Here is a 15294-nt window from a genome sequence, read left to right as displayed (position 1 = left end):
GAGGAGAGACCAAATAGCAAGGAGACTATTGCAGTATTCCAGGTAATGAAAGCTTGGGCTAGGGTAATGACTGTGAGAGTAGAGAGAAAAGAGCTGATTGAAAGATGTAGAGAGATTATTGATAACACTTTGCAACTGATTAAATTGGGGAAATAAGGAACAGTGAGATTCAAAGGGATGTAACAGAGAGGGGATGATTGCAGGATCTGGGCCTTGCAGAGAGGAGAGGAGATAGAATCAAAGATGGCTTAACATTAGCCAAGAGTAGAAATGTTTTCTTCTGAAATAGATGAGGAGGAGGAAAACAATGTTAAACTGCTGAAAAGCTTTGCTGCAAGGAATTGAGGGGGCTCTTGTCAGATGACATTAATCTTCTTGATGAAGTAGGAAGCTAAAGGCTCACTAAGAGAGCAAGTCAGCAAGCAGTTAAGGGCCTGCTATGGGCCAGGTGCTGTGCTAAGGAGAGAGAAAAGGTTTAAACCTGTCATCTGAGCACTAAGAGCAAGAATAGTAGAGTTCCAGAACAGCAGTGAGGGCCCTCCTCTACACAGGCCCTCATGAACAGCTTGTCTCCATTTCTTTCTCCAGTGATATTGAGCAGCCTGGAAACAGGAGAAAAGAAAACTGAAGGATGTCCAAGGCTAAGGATTAGGAGGTTGGGAATGATTGTGGGTGAAGAGGGGAAAGACAAAAGGAAGGATTTTAGAGGAGTGAATCATTCAAGTCATCTCTGAGCAGAGAGACAAGTGAAGGCAGAGTAGGGGAGTGGTGAAGGGATCATGGGACAAGAAGTCACGATAAGGGTGATGAACAGGTTTAGTGTTACTGAAGAAAGAGGAGAGATGGGAGAATAGGAGGTTGTGATTGGACAGTGAAATGTCAAAGTTGAGGATGTTGGCAATTATGCAGTTCTGTGAAGTGATATGGGCTAAGGTTTAATTATGTCATTGCGTGACTCAAGTTGGGTAGGTGTTAGTGTTGAGGAATTACGTGGTGGATATTAGACAGTTCAAAGTGAATAATGTGGTTTCTGCCTATCATTTATCCAACTTCTTGAAATGTGCTTTCCTAAAGTTGGATTGTGACCAGCACTCCACATCTGACTATCCCCAGTATTCTTTTCTTTGGTGGTCACAGAATCTGAGATAACTCCCAAGGTTCCTGTCACCTTTGCAGCCCAAGTCAGTTCTCCCTTTTGGTTCAGAATTGGGTGTAGAAAAAAAATTTCTTCTCTACTTTCAGTGAAGAAAGTGGGGATTTAGCAAATGTTCTGTGTTTAGCAGGGAGCCCTAACCTTTGATGGTCCCCACTACTACCTCTGATATAGGAAATCTGGGGGCAGAGTACTTCATATCCTTCCATTTTCTGAGAAGTCTCTTGATTTCCTCAGCTCCAGGAAACAATTGGTCATGGGGCCAGGACAATACTGTCTTCCATCCTGTCTTACCATCCCTTTGGGGAGGTTGTACAGTGGTTGGCACAGAAACTGACCTGCCAAAAGTCATGCCCCACAGCCCATCTAAAACTGGACTGGCCATAAACCATGAAAAGGTTTTATTGGAGAGGGAACAAATTCCCCTTTTCCTCTGTCAATCTGAGGTCTCTTTCCTAGTCCTTGGATAAGAAGTTGCCCTTTTAGAGATTTGGTCCCAGTCTCGCAACTAATACAATGTCTTGCCTGCTTGTTGGGAATTCCCTTGAAGTCAACCCAGGGTAGGGAGGATCTTCACTCTTGGGCTTCAGGATGAGCTGGTTTCACTGGCCTTCTTGGCTAATAGGAGTTCATGGATTTCCCTTGGAAATCAAGCACTTAGGAGGAAGGAAGGAGGCTTACTATTGGATTTGCCGGCAGTGGTGGTGGTTAGCGTTACAGGTACACAAAGGCCCTTGAGGGACACTGTACTTCTCATGGCTGTTAGTATTGGCCTGTGCCTACTTCCTGTATAAAAACAGATCACTTTGGCTCCTGGAACAGACTGAAGGGACTCTTTCTTTGTATATCTTGTTTGGGTTGCTCAAGTATAAATAAGATCCACACTAATTAAGGCAGGTAGTAACCTTCTCCTCCCCCCCCCCAACACCCCTCCTATGACAGCCTCTTTGGTTTCCTTGTTTGCTCGAGAGGTTTTACTGTTAGCAGCTATAAGGAGGGGAGTTTGCAAAGACCACCAGGTATTGGGAAACCAGCTGGAATGCTTGGAGTTTTTTTTCCCTTAGTGTATCCCTAAGCCCGTATCTGCTTCTTTTTCCCCAGTCCAGAAAACTCGTTCTCCTTAGAATATCAGGGCCCTTCCATAGACTCATGAAACCTGAGTTTCTTCATCTGTAAAATGGAAATACTAATACTGACCTACCTGCCTTACAGTTTACAGAGGGAAGATGCTTTATAAACTTTTAAGCTTCATAGGAAATGGGAGCTGGCAGTATGACCCTTTCCCCTTGTTCCAGGCAGAATCTTAAGTAGTACCCTCCAGGAGAGGAGAGGATGGGGACAGCACTGAGATCTCACAATTTCTAGGATCTGGTGTGTTCCCTAAAGCAAAGGGAAGGTAAATCACCTCCCTTGGACTTTGGGGAATCGATTGTGGTCCATTACAAGCACACAGTTGTGAGCTGCTGAGCCAGGGCAGAATTCTGAAGTAGTTGCTGGGCAGAGCAAGGGAAAAGAAATCCTCAGCCTCAGGATCAGGGGCCCAGATCTGAAATGGGTAACACCAACACCCTGTCCTTCAGCCTCCCAGTCTGAAGCATACATTTAAGTGGCATATGAATAAGATGACGTACATAGAAATGAAAATCAAGTACAGTATTAATTTTCAAAAAACTAATTATATTTTCAAATTTGCATTTCTTTGAAGGTATGAAGGCAAATTTCGTGCAGGGTCAGTCTTTCCACCAATGGTTCAGATCTGTGTCTGGTTTGGCCGCCCATTGGAGAAGGCTCGCTTTGCGGCCAAATGCAAAGGTAAGGCTGGGAATGAGAGGAAGGGGAAATTAATGTTTCCTTTTGCAGCCTGAGAGGCTGGTTTTTGAGGCCAGCTTATGGTCAACTGACCTTTCTCTGGTTGAGGTCAGTGTTACCTAAGATCTTAGATTTGTCATGAAGATTGGCCTGCACTCCCCTCAGGAGAGTTTCCTTGCCCTGTGGAAACCAGTGTGGATCTCCTGAGAGACGGGTCCCAAAACCACACAGCTTTTTGAACCAGGCCCATGATTTGGATAAGGGCAGGAGATTTTTTTCAACTTCTCTTTAAAAAAGGTAGAATGATTATTGCTGGGCCAGTGGACCTCCCTCCCTCTTTGTCTGGGCTCCTGGGCCTTGGATCCATTCCCATCTCCTGGCCTACACCAGGGACAAGCTCCATTTTCCCCTTAGTTAATACTGTCAGTCAGCCAACAAACATTTATTAAGTACCTGCTGTGTTCAAGGCATTGTGCAAAGTGCTAGGGGTGCACAGAACTCCCCCCCACACACACACACAGGCCTGCCCTCAGAAAGTGCACAGTCCAGTAAAGGAGACAACACGTGCATGACTGTGTACAGGCAAGATAAAGATGGGGTGAATTGGGGCTCGTGTCCAGGGAAGGCACCAGGGTTCAAGAATACCAGGAGAAACTCCTCTCAGGGGGTGATTTGCGTCTGACTTGAAGGAAGACAGGAGGCAGAGACGAAGGTGGAGAGTTCAGGCTTGGGGAAGAGCCAGTGCACAGAGCCGGTGGAATTGTTGTGTGAAGGACCTGGGGAGGCCAGTGTCACTGAGTCATAGTGCACATGGAAGAAGGCTGGGAAGGTGCAGAGAGACCAGGCTGATTGTGGAGGGGCTGGAAGAAGGGCAGAGTGCAGTGGGGAGAGCCAAGGCAGGAAGACCCACCTGCAGGCTGGTTTGGTGGTCCCAGGCGTGAGGTGCTGAGGGCTGCGCAGGAGTGCTGAGGAGGTCAGAGGAGAGAAAGGGCCATACAGGAGAGGTAGAAACGACAGGGACTGGACAGCTGATTTTATATGGTAGGGGAAGGAGGGGGAGGGTGTGAGAGAGAGACAGAGATAGAGGAGATAAAGATGATGCCAAGGCTTCAAGCCTGGGGACTGGAAGCATGGTGGTGCCCTCAGCAGCTATAGGGAGGTTAGGAAGAGGAGGGGAGGGATTGGGGGCAAGATAGCGAGCTCAGTGTTAGCTATATTGAGCCTAAGGTGTTTAGGAGATAGGAGACCTGAGGTCAGCAGGGAGGCCATCTGAAAATAATCTGCTTTGAGATAATTGGGGCATGGAAGTTGATGACATCACCAATTGAAATAGTGTAGAGGGGGAAGAGAGGCTCAGGATGGAGCCCATGGTGAGTGAGTGTAGCCTAGATGAAAATCAGATGCAGTTGTGTTAAAGCAAGAAGCTGAGAAAAATTACAACTTAGCATGGAGTCAAGGGAAATCCTAAGCTCTTAGCACAGCTTCCAGGGCTGACTCACCCAGTGCTTACTATGAGCCAGGTTCTGTGCTAAGTATAAGAAACACCAAGAAAGAGGAAGATAGTCCCTGCCTTCCAGGAGCTCAAGTCTAATGGGGGAGATGACATGCGGAGCTGTGTTCAGACAAGATCAGGATGACTTGATATGTGGAAGCCACTAATCTCCCCTTTCCCTGGTATCTGGGCTTGGCTTTTGCACCTCTGCCCAGCTACTGACTAGAGTGGCAAACATAACTGACCCTTTGTTGTTGTTTAGTCAGTGTTCAGTCACAGCCAACTTCTGTGGCCTCATTTGGCAAAGATCCTGGAGTGGTTTGTCATGTCCTTCTCCAGCTCATTTTATGGATGATGAAACTGAGGCCTATAGGGTTAGGTGACTTGCCCAGGGTCACACAGCTAGTAAGTGTTTGAGGCTACATTTGGACTCAGGAAGATGAGTCTGTCTACTGCACCGTCTAACACGCTGCCAGCCATCGAACCCATGTCCTCTCTGGTTTCCAAACTGCTCCTGCAGTTCTTACCCCATCAGGTTCCAATCTCTCTACCGACTAGTTGTCAGCCATTTGCAATGCCGGGAATGCTGGGACCTGGGGACCACGGTGAACCTTTCACACTTGTGCCAGCTCAGCTGCTGGCTTCACCCCCTGCCCTCTGCACAGGTGGATCTTTTTTTTTTTTTTAACCAGTAAAGTAGCAAAGCCTTCTACAAAAACCTCTGACAATACGTCACACATTTTATAGACAGTAATCAGAGCATGTCACTGATAGTAAGAGTAAAAATTCATCCCAAATGGGCACCCACTCAGCCCTTTCCAGCAGTGATTGTGCTGAGTTCTGTCACTGTCCCCAAGGGAGCCTGTAGGTGGGGCAGTAACAGCCCTTTCTTTTTCTTCCCAACAGCAATTAAGTCCTCGATCAAGCAGAGCCCCTTCTCTGGAAACATCTACCACATCCTGGGCAAAGTGAAATTCTCAGGTAATGGGAGGCTTAAGCTTGGGAACCCTCTGCTGTGAGTCCCTCAGGGCTTCCGCAAGGGGCCTGTTCACTGGGCGCCTTCTCCCTAACTCTGCAGCTAATCACGTGCTTTCACAACCAGAGCTCAGGGTGTTTAGTGCATTTCCTTGCCTGTATTTTCTTTCCCTGGCAGTTACTGCTCCGCCCATTTCAATTGTGAGATGAATGAATGAGATCTCCTCTTCTTTTGATCACTGGAGATCGGACCAAGCCTGTTGGCAGGACTTGACTCGTTTCTGCCAATCCCTTTTGAATCTACTTTATTTTTGTCCCAGATTTCCTTATTTGAGGAAAAGTAGTATAAAGGGTGGGAGGAATACACAAGGAAAAAGAATTCTCTTAGAGCATGGCCATGTTCTCTTGGTTTCTGGAGACAAAAAGATGCTCTAGCTGCAGAGAAGTAACTTGTTAACTTGTCTGTAGAAGCCGGGCAGGAGGAGAAGGCCCCAGAGCTACATACATAGCAGTCTAGGCTGAGTCATGACAAAGACTTCTCTTCCCATGGGCATGCTTCTCTGTGCTAGTCTGCCACTGCAGGCTGAGAGGGCCCTAGGGGAGAGAAGAAGGGAGCTGCATTTAAAAGACTTAGGCTTAGCAGTAGGCTGGTGATAGCCACAGAGATCTAACTGCTTGATCTTGTGTGGAAATATAACAGCCCTTTCAAAGGAGCCTTCCTCTGGCTAGGGAGAGACTGTATCATTGGCCTTACTTGGCCTGTCCCTCAGAGCACTAATTTTCTTCACTTCTTGCAGACTCAGAAAAAATGATGGAAGTTTGTCACAACACGTTAACTAATTCCTTAAGCATTGTGCCGGTTCTGGAGGGTCCTAGCCCGCCTCCAGATTCCCGTGGAGCTCCCCGCGATGGCAGTGGTCAGCAGGAGAGTTACCTTGTATTCATTGGCTGCTCTCTGAAAGAGGAGAGTGTCAAGGACTGGCTACGGCAGACTGCAAAGCAGGTGTGACTCTCACGGGGTGGGGACATTCCTGCTGGGCACTGATTCAGATGTGGGCACAGCCCCGGGCAGCACCCAGCCAGCAGGCTTCCCTGAAAGTCTGGCCACCCCCAGGGTAACTTTCCATTGGCCCCACCCAGGGCATCAGGGCCTCACCTCTCCTTGGAAGAGCCAGCCTGTGGGATTCCCATGCTCCCTGATTTTCCCCTCTCGTGCTCCTTCTCTCCAATGGCCATTCCAGGACAGCTTGGGCAGTCAGCTATTTAAACTATGCCAGTGTTTCATAAGAGGGGGGTGGATAAAAAGGAGAAAATGTCCAAATGCCTTTCTTGTGACACTGGCAGAGGCAGAAGCTCTGTCTGACACAGGCTGGGTAAGGTACAGACTGCTTCAGTCCCTCACAGTGCTCTGGGGAAGCCTTTTGATTCACTCTCTGAGAGACCAGTGCTTTTTAAGGGTCAGCCGCAGGTCTCATATGCACAGGGTTCTCACACACCCCTTCCCCACACCACGAATCAGCCTCCCCTGGATTCTGCCAGTGTCATTACGATGGATGAAGAGTGGGTCCCAGGGGCGGCTAGGTGGCACAGTGAATAGAGCACCGGCCCTAGAGTCAGGAGGACCTGAGTTCAAATCTGGCCTGTGTGACCTTGGGCAAGTCACTTAAGCCCAGTTGCCCTTCCAAAAAAAAAAAGTGGGCCCCAGTAACAAGTGCAGTCAGAGTAGAAAAGCCTGCCATCAGCTTTTCTAGAACTAAAGTAGCAAAATCTTTATGCTTGAGTGAGAATGCTCTCTCTCCCTCTGCAAGGGGTCATAGTCTCATGCAGCAGGCAGAAGATCCTTTCACCATGCCCAGCCAGAGCCTTCCACCTGTGCCAGGCTTGCAGAAAGTCTGCTGCCACTGCCACGGCCCAGGCTGGTAGCACTCCCGTGGATGTCTCTGCCCCTTTCTGCTCTCTGCTACATCCTCCATCTGACCTCTGCTCCTGCCCCTGTCTCTCCATTTCTATACAGAAACCCCAGAGGAAAGCCCTGAAAACCAGGGGGATGTTAACACTGCAAGAGATCAAGAACATTCACGTAAGTCCCCTGCAGGAGTCCAGACCAGGCCTAACTTGCAGAAATGGGGTGAGGGTCCTAGAAACTCTTAAAGATTTATGGGCACTTCAGGGCATGGCCCACCAATGGATGGAGCCATTACTGGGACTTCCAAAGAGAAACTGGGTGAGATTTCAGCCCCTCCAGGGAGCTCATTGCACTCTGATCCTGGGCGAAGTAAAGAGAACAGCTACTGGGTTGGGGCAGGGGGATATAAAGCAGAGCCCACTTGTGCCCCAAGGGGTAGGCAGCCAGCCCCCTGCAGCTCCAAGGGTCAGAAATATATTCCCTGCCCTGAGGTGAAGTGGAGAAGGGGAGGGGGATCTTAGTTCCACTGGGCTACTCTCTTGGGAGTCTGTATTCAGATGACAGAGACCTGTGGCGGTTCTCTCTTCACCTGTGTGTGTGAGGTTGGGGTGAGGGGAAAGAAAAGGAGATGAGAGAGGTGGGCTCCTGGCCTGGGAGCAAAGGAAAGGCTGGCAGAAACTGCAGTTAGCCAAGGGGTCCCTGAGTGGGTGCAGGGCATTTTTAATGACCTCTGTTGTCTCTTTCAGGTGAAACGCCACCTGGACCCCCTGCCTGCGGGTTATTTTTATAATGGAACCCAATTTGTGAACTTCTTTGGTGATAAGACTGATTATCACCCATGTATCCTTGCATGGCAGGGCTAAGGAGAAAGCCAGGTATAGGCTTGGATAGGTTTTCCTGTGGGAGGTTTAAGTCACAGCCATTGTGCAGCCCGGTCTCTGCCTCTCCAGAGGTATTCCAGAAACAGTGGATATGCTAAGAGCAGATCTCAGGTCTCAGACTCTGTGGTGGAAACTATCGAGGCAAACTCTGCATCTCAACCTTTGAAAAGCACCACAGTAATTAGACTAGGAAGGAAATTCTCTCCCTTTCCCTCCTCATTCTGCTCCGAGCTCAGAGCAGAAGGTTTTAACTTGTCTGCACCCAGGGGAGGGGGCAGTTTGGTGTCAGGCCAGTGGCCTGTCCCATTGCCATCAGTCACTCCACAGAGGGAGGACAGGAGGTCTCAGAGGAGGGGCATAGGGCACAGCTTCTGCCTACAGCGTGGGTGAGGCTGGGGAAAGGAGGCAAGGAGGCAGCTGCTGCTCCTCATGTCAACATGTGCATCCACTTAGTGGCATGTTCCCTCATGAGGCAGGGGGAGGAGTGGAAGGGGAGAGGAGGTATGGACAAGTTCGCCAATACCCTGATTCATGATGCAGGCCCAAGTCAAGTCGTGTTGTGTTGCAGCAAATTGCTTTGGATTGCAGGGGTGGCTCCTTTTGTCTGTGGATGTTTGTCCAAGGAAAGGTCAGTCCTCTCCTCTGCACTGGGCCTCTTAGCTACAATCTGCTTCCCCTGCCTCTTTCTCATTCTGGGCTTGGGGATGGATGAGAAGGGGGGGACTCATACGAGCCTCCTTAGAATCACCAGCCATTTCTTTCCCTTCACCCCAGCACAAGACCCAGCCCATTCCACATGTGAAAGGCCAGCTCTGTTCTCGAGGGAGCTGCAGAGTCACCCAGCCCACCCTTCCTTTCTGCCTGTCAGTGGGGGAGCAGGGAGTAATAAGGAGCAGAGCTCGTCCCTTCAGGCCACCAATCATTAAGAATTGGGGGCAGTTTTTAGCTAGTAGATTCCAATAGACCGCATTATATTCCTTAATTTGAAATTAGTGATGGACCAGTTTATGAATGATTATGTGGAAGAAGCCAACCGGGAGATTGAGAGATACAACCGAGAATTAGAGCAACAGGATTACCCTGATCTGTTTGAGCAGAAGCCCCCAAGCTAGGCCAGAGTACTGGGCACAAGCCCCCGCAGCGCAGCTGCCCCCTCACCCCAGCGTCCCTGTTCTCACACTGTCACAGACACTTGTGGGCTTTCTGGCCCTCGGCGTTCTCAGACATTTCCAAGGACGTGTTTCCTGGAGGAAGCTGCTGCTTCGCTCTGGTCTGCCTGTTTGTGCTGTCTTATTTGCATGTGGTCTCCATTCAAGATACAGTGTTTTCTCAAAATCCTCACCTGGCCCCTTATTCCCTTTTCCAAGGGCAGAGGAGAAGGAAGGACTGGAGACACCCCATGAAGCAGTCTCAGGATTGTTGTCCCCCAAGTGATGTCTGCAGTCCAGTCCTGTCCTGTCTTGGCCTAAAAAATGAGCCTATGAATAGGAGGCTTGTGCTGTTTTTTGTCTCCTGGGAGCGGGAGCTGTGCTCTTCAAGGGTGAGGGAGTATCAAGATTACATGAAGGGCTCTCCTGAGCTACCTGCGCACCTTTCCATTCTCTGGCATTACCCACATCTTGAGTTGAGTCTGGAGTAAGCATGGAACTTCAGACCTCTGTCTTTGATCTTGTGGAGTCTTTATGAAGCCACTGGTAAGAGTGAAAAGGAGAGAAGGTAGGACTTCTTGCCTCCTGTGTAGGGCCCATTCAAGGGTCCAATGTCCCCCATTCCCCAGCCATGGTCAATGCCAAGACCCCTTAGATACCTGCAAGAGACAGTGCATGAGATGAGAATAGTCTTCACAGAGACTGAAGGCTCTGTGGAGATTTCTGGCCAGCCACTTGTGGTATGAAGAGAAATGGCTGCTTTCCTCTCCCTTTCTGACTGGAAGGATCTCTAATGGGGGTAAATCATGTCTCCTAGAGCAGGCTTTCCTGGTTTCCTTTGTTCCGTAGACCACTCCAGCACTGTTCCTTCTCCTCAGTTTAGGGAGGACATTGGTGTCCTTGGCTAATCAGTACCATTTTGATTCAGAGCTGAGTTGTTGCTTAATTTCAGGCTTCCAGATAAGGAGATGGGGGTGGGGAGGTGTCTGTCCCTCTCCCAGGTGCCTGCTGGACTTTCCCCCACATAGATTCTGACTCTGCCTCCCTGGAGCCTTAGATCAGCTCTGACAGAGCAGAAGAGGGTCAGGTTTTTGCTCTCATGTGACTTCCTCCCAGTCCTGGCCACACACATATGATGCAATAAGACTTAATTGTGGAAAATTTACTCCAAGTCCCAAAGCCGTCTTGCTGTCACTGGCTTTGGCCCCCAAGGGAGAGGAAATGTCACTGTCTTCCAGCAAACATATTCAGAATACTTTCTGTCTCTTTTGCCCAAGCAAACAAGCAAAGTTTTTGGTGTCCTACACTCCTTCCAGTGGCTTTGGTTTCAGTAGGACATTAAAGCAAGTGTGACTGATTATTATCAGGCCCACTTGGCTCATTAGGATTGTGTGTCCCCCAGGGCAGCTCTTAGGGCAGTCTAGATGGAGGTGAGCGAGGGCTCACCGTTCTGGGCAACCTTTTTGTTACAGACTTTGGTGTTTTCCTGTCGCAGCTTAGCCCTTGAGACTCTCAAGCTTAGAATTTAGTCTTGTGCATGCCTTAGGACGTGGTAAAACATGTGATTTCTTTACAAAGCACATAGGTGACACCATTAGTGAGCTTTAACTATCAGGGGAGATTCTTAAGAGGGAGAAAAGTCTTGTACCAGGTAGAAAGCTCCATGATGGATCCCATGAATTCTCCATGCATGACTGCATGTGGGTCTTCACTGTACTTAGTGCCTGCTAAGTTTAGTGTAGCAAAACTGTTTTCAGGGGCTTGCCCAGGTTTGGAAGCCAGTCAAAGTGTTGTGTTGGAGAAGATCATGATCTGTGTTTTCAACTGAGATGACAAGAACCCAGATTCTATTTAGCAAGAAACCTCACATTGAAATAGGCATCTGAAAAAGGAAATGCCTGAGTGAGCATTTCATCTCCAAGACACCATTTGTCTGGCCCCTTCCCATGCCTGCCATGAGGAGGGACTGAGGTGATGCCAAAGCCATAAGGATCCTTTGTTGCCCAGGCAGCCGCATGCCTGGTGCAGAAAAGCAGTGACAATGGGCCCTGGACTAGCTCATTGTTTCTGCTTGGGGATCAATAACTGTGTAGACTTTTAAGTGCAATTGATTAAATAATAGATGAAGATACTGTAGCTTCTTTTTGTTCTGCTGAACTCTTTTTAAAAACTCAAAATTGTGCAGCATTGGGGGGGGGGGCACCAGTGGGCCAATTCATTCAACTATTGCTATGATGTTTTACATGAAACTCTCTTGGAGCTTGGGGGAATCCCCAGCAGCTCTGGGGTCTGAGAATCCTGCTGCACAAAGAATCCGTTTTTAAAGAGAGCGTCAGCTTCCTGGCCTTGCCGCACTAGCATAGACCCTCACGCTGCTTTATTGCTTACTGCGCACTGTTCTTGGTGACTGACTGTATAATATACCCATGGAAAAAGTCTTTTCACCAACCTGTGGTACTGTTCCAATTTCCTCTCCGTTGGGATCAAAGACTATGTGATTACCTCAGCTCTGAATATAAAACTGTGATTTTGAAAATGTTCATTTTTAAATGTTATGAAGCCCAAATAGCAAAGCTGTGATGAGGGGTGGCCGCGTGGAGCTGGGCGGCCAGAGGGCAAAGCTCTCCACCCCCGTACTGTTCACTCCCTTTCCTTCTCATATTTGAGTCTGAAAGGGAGAAACAGTGTTGGTGAAAGGACTTTAAAGTATAACACATGCCATGTTAACCTAGTCGAAGAGTCTTAGCACATCTGGCTAAACTGTATAAACTCTTTGAGGACTAACGCCTGTAAATGGGGATCTGGAGCACGGCGCTTATGCCCAGCCTAACTAGACCTTGTCTGGCCTCTGCCAGATGAGCTCTTGATGAGATTCCTAAAAGTCGGCCACCTTTTTTGGCTTGGATTAGTGGTTCTCCCACGGCCTGCTCTGAGACAGATGGTAGCATGAGTCATCCCAGGCAGGGGGACCCTCGGCTATTGTACAGCCTGGGAAAGTGCCGTCCCTCAGAGCAGCCAGTGGCCCCAAAAGAAGTGCCATTATACTGTGTCTTATCTTTTTACTGTAGGGAAAAAAATGGGGGGACAGGAACTGAATCCCTGCATTTGGAATTACGGTTCCCAGACTGCAGGCACGAGTCCTCAAGGGGTTTACCTGCTTTTTGCTGACCTTGTTAGCAGCTTAGGTTTTGTATCACCTGGAGTGAATGGGATTTAGAATTTCTGAAGTTATAGTCGGTTTGGTTTGGGGGGAGGGAGCGGGGAGGGTGGGGAATGCAATCACCTTTATTAAGGGACTTTTTGTTAGTGCCCTGAGCTGGATCTGGGCTGCAGCTGTGAAGCCCCACAGGCAAGACCCTGAAACTAGGGAATGGCCAAGGAAAATTTCTCTCCAAATTCTTTGGAGATTTTGGAGCATTTGCACAGTAGTAACCTCTGGGGTGCCCTTTGGGCTTCTATAATGGGCAAAGTTGTAACTAAGATAGAAGCTTGTAAACTGTGAGTGTCCAGCTGCCTCGTGGGGTTATTAATTGTCGGCAGATTTGTCAAGATGTGTCTACCAACCTGCATTGGACACACACTCTTCACTATTGTCCAAGATTGTCAAATGTGACCCTCGAGCTCATGGACGATGTGCCAAAAGCCACTTTTATACTAGCTTTTGATGCTTTAAATATTTGCAACTTAAGTTAAAAATTTGTTTTTACAAACACTACTGTAACTTCAGTGAGACTGAATGGTGTGGTTGAAGCTTTCTGGCTTATTATTGTATTTATTACACTCAATTCAGTGGGTCTATAAAATTAGCTTCCACTTATTTTTATATTATTTGACATATTTGTACCTGCGGTTTGTGTCTGTGACTTTTACATTTGTAATTCAGACTTGACACTAAGAACGAATAAACTCGCCGCTAAGTAAAATGCCTTTTTGACTGTTTATGTGGGTTTGAGCAGTACCCCTGGCATGGGGAGAAGGGCAGGGCAGAGTTAGCACCTGGCAGCTACTACATCCCTCTGTGGCTCACTCTGTGTCCCCAGGCTTGTCTATGCCTGCCAAGTGGGCCAACAGTAGCTTTATCTCTTGTTCAAGCCCCGGGTATTTGAAAAAACTCCTCAGAGAGCTACCACCCTCTTGCTGGACACACAAAAAGATGGTCATGAGCAAGTTCGTGCACACACACACACCATGTGTACCAACACACACACACATACACACACACACACTCCTAAAGAGAAAGACAAGGGGGAGGCTTAGTAAAGAAAGTGACATAAAGATGAGATCAAGGGCTCAACTTATAAGGGGAGGTGAGGGAGAAGTGGTATCCTAGGACCATAATAGGAAAACATGGTCACCAGGATCCCCAGAATCCAAATCTCCTCACATTCAGACTACAAAATTATCGTTGGAGAGACAATCAGAGCTACACACAACCTTAAATGTTATCCAGTCCCTTCATGTTACAGATGAGGAAGCAGGCCTGGAGAGGTAAGGGACTTTCCCAAGGTCACACTGGTATTAAGGAGATAAACTTCAACTTTTAACCTGGCTCCTCTTAACCCCAACCCAAGTCCAGTCATCTGTTGACTAGATCACACTACTACTTAGGCAAGGGTGATTCACTCAAAGGAGCTCAGAATCTAGAAGGGCAAATATAGATAACTAAAAACCAGAATATTACAGTAAAAATCCATTAGGTGAAAAAGCACCTTGTACATACAGGCTGAAGGATATTACCAAATACTAGAGGAAAAAGCATGTGAGTTGGGCCTTCAAGGAAGAAGGGTTAGGAATTCTGTAGACAAAGAATAAAAAGTAGTTGTGTTGGTGGGGGGCATTCCAGGCATAGAGATCAGAGTGAGCAAAGGCAGAGATAGGAAACTGAAGAGGGGTGGCTTTTGGTGGTGGAGAAGATGGAAAGCAGCTGATAACAGTCCAATTTGGGTGGGCGCAAGGGAAGAGAACAAGTCTGGATTAGTAAAACACCTCAAGGTTATATAAAGCCTTGAATGCCAAGCAAAAAGAATTTGAACTCCAGTCTGGGCAAAGACAACTCTGAAGATTTTTGGGCAGAAGAATGACATGACCAGACCTCTGCACAAAATGTTTCTGGCAGTGGGTCAGGGAGCTGGAGAGGGAAGTCCTGTTAGGAAGCTGGTCACAGGCGTCCCAGTGAGTGGTAATGAGACCGGTAACAAGGGAAAGGCAAACCTCCGAAAAACGCAGTGGAAGCAGAAGAACAGATTGGGGATGGGGGGAGGGCACTTAGCACAGTGCCTGGCACATGGCTGCCCAGGCGGAGACCCGGCAGGTCTGAAGCTTAGAAAAGAGGTCAGGGCTGAAAGAGAAACTGAACAGCGTCTGAACCCGAGGGTGGCCAGCGAAGATCTGAGAAGACCAGGCTCCCGGAAAGAGTGACCAGCTCCTTCTCTGGCCTGGGAAGCCACGCCCCTTCTCTGATGGGGGCGGGGCTCCATCAGGTCCCGCCCCTTCCCTGGTATGGGGATCTCCTTTCGGACACGCCCCTTCCCTGGTAAGGGGAGCTCCCTCAGGCCCTGCCCCCGAATTCACCAGGGGGCGGGAGGTTCCCTCAGACCCTGCCGCTTCTCTGGTAGGGGGCGCGTCCTCAGGCCTCGCCCCTTCTCTGGTAGGGGAGAGTCCTCAGGCCAGGCCCCTCGAATTCACCAGGGGGCGGGAAGCTCCCTCAGGCCCCGCCCCTCAGGTTCCGCACGTGGAGGGAGATCCCTCAAGCTCCGCGCCTTCACCCACCTTGGGGGGAGGGAAAGCTCCCTCAGGCCCCACCCTTTCTCCTCCTCCTCTAAATTCCCCCCACCTAGAGCTGCCCTTGGACACACCCTAAGTCCTGACCCGGCCCCTCCCAGGTGAGGTGGAGGGACAGTTAAGAGGAGGGGGGCCCTTTCCGTCTCCCC

General features: G+C 48.9%; 1 protein-coding gene across 2 annotated transcripts in view; it reads left to right on the top strand.

Moving 5' to 3' along the window:
* Window positions 1-13303, top strand: part of DNAAF9 (dynein axonemal assembly factor 9) — a 168695-nt gene extending 155392 nt beyond the window's left edge. For both annotated transcript variants that reach the window (XM_069072485.1, XM_069072494.1), the window contains exons 32-37: window positions 2859-2965; window positions 5361-5435; window positions 6227-6432; window positions 7444-7509; window positions 8082-8175; window positions 9210-13303. In XM_069072485.1, coding sequence (XP_068928586.1) covers window positions 2859-2965; window positions 5361-5435; window positions 6227-6432; window positions 7444-7509; window positions 8082-8175; window positions 9210-9328 — 667 coding nt within the window. In that variant the 3' untranslated portion in view covers window positions 9329-13303. The remainder of the gene's footprint in view (window positions 1-2858; window positions 2966-5360; window positions 5436-6226; window positions 6433-7443; window positions 7510-8081; window positions 8176-9209) is intronic.
* The last annotated feature ends 1991 nt before the right edge of the window (window positions 13304-15294 follow it).

Source organism: Petaurus breviceps, unplaced genomic scaffold, assembly GCF_028583685.1.
Source record: "Petaurus breviceps papuanus isolate PSGF00001 unplaced genomic scaffold, PetGlider_PUasm1.0 140, whole genome shotgun sequence".
Taxonomy (NCBI): Eukaryota; Metazoa; Chordata; class Mammalia; order Diprotodontia; family Petauridae; genus Petaurus; species Petaurus breviceps.
The sequence above is the reverse complement of the archived record's forward strand: the minus strand, read 5'-3'. Positions and strand labels throughout refer to the sequence as shown.